Here is a 4,997-nt window from a genome sequence, read left to right as displayed (position 1 = left end):
AGTGTAAAAAAGGACTATGTACCCTTTCTCCATTTGTTGCATCACACACTGCATCCAAATAAAATATGAATCAGTTGGGAAACAATATTCAGATTAACTACAGTATCTGAACATATTCAGTTAACTACAGTAACTAAAAATGTTCAGTTAAGTACAGCAACTGAAAATGTTCAGTTAACTACAGTAACTGAAAATGTTCAGTTAACTACAGTAATTGAAAATGTTCAGTAAACTACAGTATCTGAACATATTCAGTTAACTACAGTAATTGAAAATGTTCAGTAAACTACAGTATCTGAACATATTCAGTGAACTACAATTAACTGAACATATTCTTTGAACTAAAGATAAACTAGCCTTAAATGAAATACAACCATTCAATTAACTCAAACTTCACTGCACATACCATTAGCATTACCAAAACTAAACTAAATGGTGTAACAAAGTAGCCCAGTTTATACTCTGTACAAAACATGTTCAACAGCAAAAAGGAGTTCAATTTAACCACACAAATAGATGATTGAGTAGAGTATAGAGCAGAACTAAAAGCAACTACAAAGGCATTAACATCTAATTTGTCCGCCATAAACCCTAGCTCTCACGTCGAACCCAAACCTAAAATCATCGGCCAAAACCCTAGCTCTACTTCGCCATATATGACCCTACACAATAAACACCACTACACGACCCTGATTCGAGCACAAATGGCCCCGATTCGAGCTGCAAACTGCGGGGCGACGAGCTCAGAGCAAAGCAGAGGAGAGGAGAGTGAGGAAAGGAAAGCAGAGGCGGGGCGACGAGCTCACGGTAATCAGGAGGGAAGACACCGAACGGGCGGACAAGATGAGCAGATGCCGGCGTCTCCACGCCGCCAGCGAATGGCGGCGACGACGCCTCCGTCGCTGACGTCATCATCGCCCCGCCAGCCCGTGAGCTCTGTCGCCCCGACAGCGACCAAGTGAATCCTCTCGAGCGGACACGAACTCGATTCCGACAGGTTTAATTCAGGTGTTGTGGCCTGCGGGTTGACTAGAGGAAACGTCAAGAGGGTTTTTGCAAAAGTGCGTGCGACGACCGGGCCGTCCACCTGGCTGCCAGTGGTCCAGTTGTCATTGGCCTGGGACTAAAATGTCACATTGAGTGCAAGTTGGGATATAGTGAAGTTGGGTTTTGCAACTTTAAAATTAAATTATCATATTTTATGCAAGTTAGGGTACGTGGTGCTTTTACCTCTCTTTTGCTTGCCGGGGAGGACAGGGCGAGCAAGCACGTGACGTGATTGTACAAACAGGGGTCTATATACTCCCTGAATTGAAGGCCGCCGCTCAGAGAGAGGCACGCACACTCACACTGAGGTCAGAGGTAGTATGGGCAAGATGGTCATTTGGGCCGGGGCGTGGCCGACTGTGATTCGCGTGACCTCACCCGCCTTGTCCCCGTCCCCCTGTCTCCACCCTCACCGCCGAATTTCCACTCCATGTACTGCCCAGCTCCGTCTACCATCAGTCGGTAGCAGTCAATCAGTCAGTCGGTCACGAGCTCTACCTTCCCCGTTCCTCACTCCAGTTTGAACCCACCCCGCCGCCCACGCATTGCCCTCCATCGCCATCGCCATCGCCGTTGCCCACACAACACGGCGTCATCACCCCCCTATAAAAATGGAGGGGACGACACCCCGACACTTGTGACGTAGACATTCTCCTCCCCTCTCCTTCCACTGCACGCCACGCCACTCGCCATTTCTGCGACGCACACGCTCTCACGGTCTCACTAGCTACCACTACTCCACTCCGCTGCAAGCTAGCTGCTCCGGCGACCTTCAGCGAGGCGCGGGGATGGCGAGCTCCCGTGGGCGGTGGGCGAGCCCCGAGCGCACCGTCGTCTGGACCGAGCCGCCGCCCAAGACCACCTCCGCCACCACCAGGCGTCACGCCCACGCCGCGCCGCCCGCCAAGGTGCCCGTCGTCTACTACCTCTCGCGCAACGGCCAGCTCGACCACCCGCACTTCATGGAGGTCCCCGTCTCCAACCCACAGGACGGCCTCTGCCTCCGAGGTACCCGCTGTGCTCTGCTCTCCCTCTGTTTCGTTTCCCTCTCACTCTGTTTGTGTCACAGAGAAAGAGAATTGACATTGTCCATGCTCGAATGCTTACTTAGATGTGCTGGACCGGCTGACGGTGCTCCGGGGCGCCGGCATGGCGGACGCGTACTCGTGGTCCTCCAAGCGGAGCTACAAGACCGGCTACGTCTGGCACGACCTCACGGCCGACGACCCCGTGCACCCCGCCAGCGGCGCCGAGTACGTGCTCAAGGGCTCCGAGCTGCTCAGCCTCCTCCCCGCGCCGGCCTACCCGCGTGACGCTTCCGCCGGCTCCTCCTCCTCGTCATCCTCCTCCAGCTGCCAGGCCGGGAACGAAAATAGCAAGAAGATGCCGGCAGCGGCCGTTAGCAGGGCCCACGGCCGGCGCAAGAACTGGAGCTCCTTCGACCTCGGCGAGTACCGGGTGGCCGCCGCGCGGGGCGGCGCCGGGGCGGACGCGGCCACGCAGACCGACGAGAGACGCGGCCGGCGCCGGGGCCCCGAGCCGTCGCCGCCGCAAGAGCCGACGACGGAGCTCGGCGCGGACGAGATCTCGCCGCCGCCGTCGTCCAGCAGCCCCGACACGCTCGAGGCGCTCATCAACAACGACGTCCGCGTGGCCGCCGCCTCGAACACCGTCGCCGCTCGCCGGGAGGGCGAGGACGCGGGCCTGGCGCAGCAGGGCGTGATCGCGGGCGGGCGGATGCGCGCGTCGGCGGTGCTGATGCAGCTCATCTCCTGTGGCTCCATCCCTGCGGCCCCCAAGCGCGAGACCGGCCCGGGTGGCGCGGGCGGGGCGAGGTACACGGCAGAGCGTAGGCTCCCGCGCGGGCGGTCGGACCTGAGCAGCAGCACCGGCGGTGCAGACGGGTTCTCCGGCAGCATTGGCGTCGGCGCAAGCATGGAGCGGGAGTACTTCAGCGGCAGCCTGGTGGAGACCAAGAAGTCGGCGAGCGGCGACCGTGCCGGCCACGGTGGCGAGCTGGGCGCTCTGAAGCGGTCGTCGTCGTACAATGCCGACAGGTAGGAGCTCATTCTTGTTTGACAGAGATTATCTTATCGTGTGCTAGCAGTAGCGAGCTTAACTGTGCATGGTGAGTGAGAGGGACAATGCAGAAAAGTTGTGCTCCAGTCCAGCCTCACACTGGAAAGCTACCTTTTATGAATCCAAACTCCCAAACAATACTTAGCGCCATGTTGTCTCTGTCAAACTGCCATTGCTGCTAGTGTTAGCTAGGTGCTGGATGCTCGACCGCCAACCCAATGGGAATGGCTGTCTGTGACGTACCCAATGGCTAGTGTTAGCTAGCTACTTTTGGAGTACTTAGCACCATATTGTCACTGCCAATCTCTGAATCTGCCATTGCTGGTAGCTAAGGCTGTAGCAGTAAAATGCAGAAGGATTCCTTTCTTACATCTATCTGGATGTGCTGCGTGCTCCTCTGTTTCACGGTAGTTGCTCTGCTCTGCTCGGTACAATTCCAATTCCTTTGGGATGCAGAGCAGAGGCAGGACCACGATGCTGCACAGTCCGTGAGTGAGTCGAGCGATTCCTCGAGATTGCTTGCGTTGCTCGATCTATCCACGCACGCGTCACCAAATCTGACTAGATAGCTATGCTCCTTTCTTTCTTTCTTTCTTTCTTTCTGAGTTGTGACTGATGATGATCCAATTGAATTGTGCGTGCAGGGGCAGAGAATCCACGATGAACGCTGCTAGCACCACGGGTGGTGGTTGCAAGCTGGAGCTTGCGGCGGAGGAGGTGGACGGCGTCCGCGCCCGCTGCATCCCGGCCGGGAGGAAACCCAGCGGCAGCAGCAGCAAGAAGTCTCCGACCACCCACGTCCACGTTAGCAGCCGGCGCGGCGACCAACCGGAAACTACCGACGACGGACGGACTGACTGATTTCACCCAAGAAAACTCATGAAAACATACTAGTACTAGCATCAAAATGTTGATCGACGTGCGTCCGCTGCAGACTGAACGAATGTCTTGCTACGGCACGCGCTCTTGCATCGACTACCTTTCTTTTTTATATTTTCCCCGTTCACGGAGTAGCTAGCGTAGAATTCAAGCTCACTTGGATCAAGGTGTATGTAGAATGTTGTAGTGGCACGGCAGCAGAGCATGTGTGTCTGAACCGAGCAGCGTGGCACATGCACTGTTTGACTTTGTGTTTCCATTTGTTCAAACTTGAAAAGGAGGTTGCATGCGGCACGAGGACGCTAGCTTGGGCATACTCTCTTGCTCGCATGCGGCACGAGGACGCTTATAAAACTAGGACGCCAATAACTGGCGAACGTCCTTCTGATCCGAGTACGAATGATATATCCTCTGGAAATGATCGATTAAGGGAGCAAAATCGTTCCCTAGGGAATTTAGGCCAAATCAAGCTTAATTTTTGCCACAACTTACAAACTGAGATGGACCTCATGCTAATACAACAAACAGCACAAAAAGTGTCATGATGTACATCATAATAGAAACATCAACGTTCAACCGGAAAATATCAGGTGCTACGGGAGCACCTAAGTTTAGGTGCTCCAAGAGCTTCTCGGCCATTGGATCTGAATTCCAACGGTCATCTACAGATGCGCTGGACCCGATTTGCAATACCAATTTTCTGGGGGTGTTCTTTGAATAAAAGCGTGAGCTCTCTCCTCGGCCTTCGGATCTCAGATCTAACGGTTGAAAAGCTCCTGGAGCACCTAATCTTAGGTGCTCCCGTAGCACCAGACCCCCCCCCCCCCCCCCCCCCCCCCCAAAAAAAATTACAGAAACTAGGAAAAAAATTGACATGCTAAATTTAGGGGAAAATAAACAGGACATTGCCATCCCATTTGCCGCATTATTGCAAAATTGAACAAAAACTTTGAAAAATGACATGTGACCATCCATATGTATAGCAGAAAAAG

General features: G+C 54.3%; 1 protein-coding gene across 1 annotated transcript; it reads left to right on the top strand.

Moving 5' to 3' along the window:
* Positions 1-1,674: 1,674 nt before the first annotated feature.
* Positions 1,675-4,319, top strand: LOC109771272 (protein SOSEKI 5). Its single transcript, XM_020329968.4, has 3 exons — positions 1,675-2,055; positions 2,159-3,104; positions 3,771-4,319. The coding sequence occupies exons 1-3, from the start codon at positions 1,836-1,838 to the stop codon at positions 3,985-3,987; spliced, it is 1,383 nt and encodes a 460-aa protein (XP_020185557.1). The 5' UTR covers positions 1,675-1,835; the 3' UTR covers positions 3,988-4,319.
* Positions 4,320-4,997: the final 678 nt, after the last annotated feature.

This window comes from Aegilops tauschii, chromosome 3 (genome assembly GCF_002575655.3).
Source record: "Aegilops tauschii subsp. strangulata cultivar AL8/78 chromosome 3, Aet v6.0, whole genome shotgun sequence".
NCBI classification, from domain to species: Eukaryota; Viridiplantae; Streptophyta; class Magnoliopsida; order Poales; family Poaceae; genus Aegilops; species Aegilops tauschii.
The sequence above is the reverse complement of the archived record's forward strand: the minus strand, read 5'-3'. Positions and strand labels throughout refer to the sequence as shown.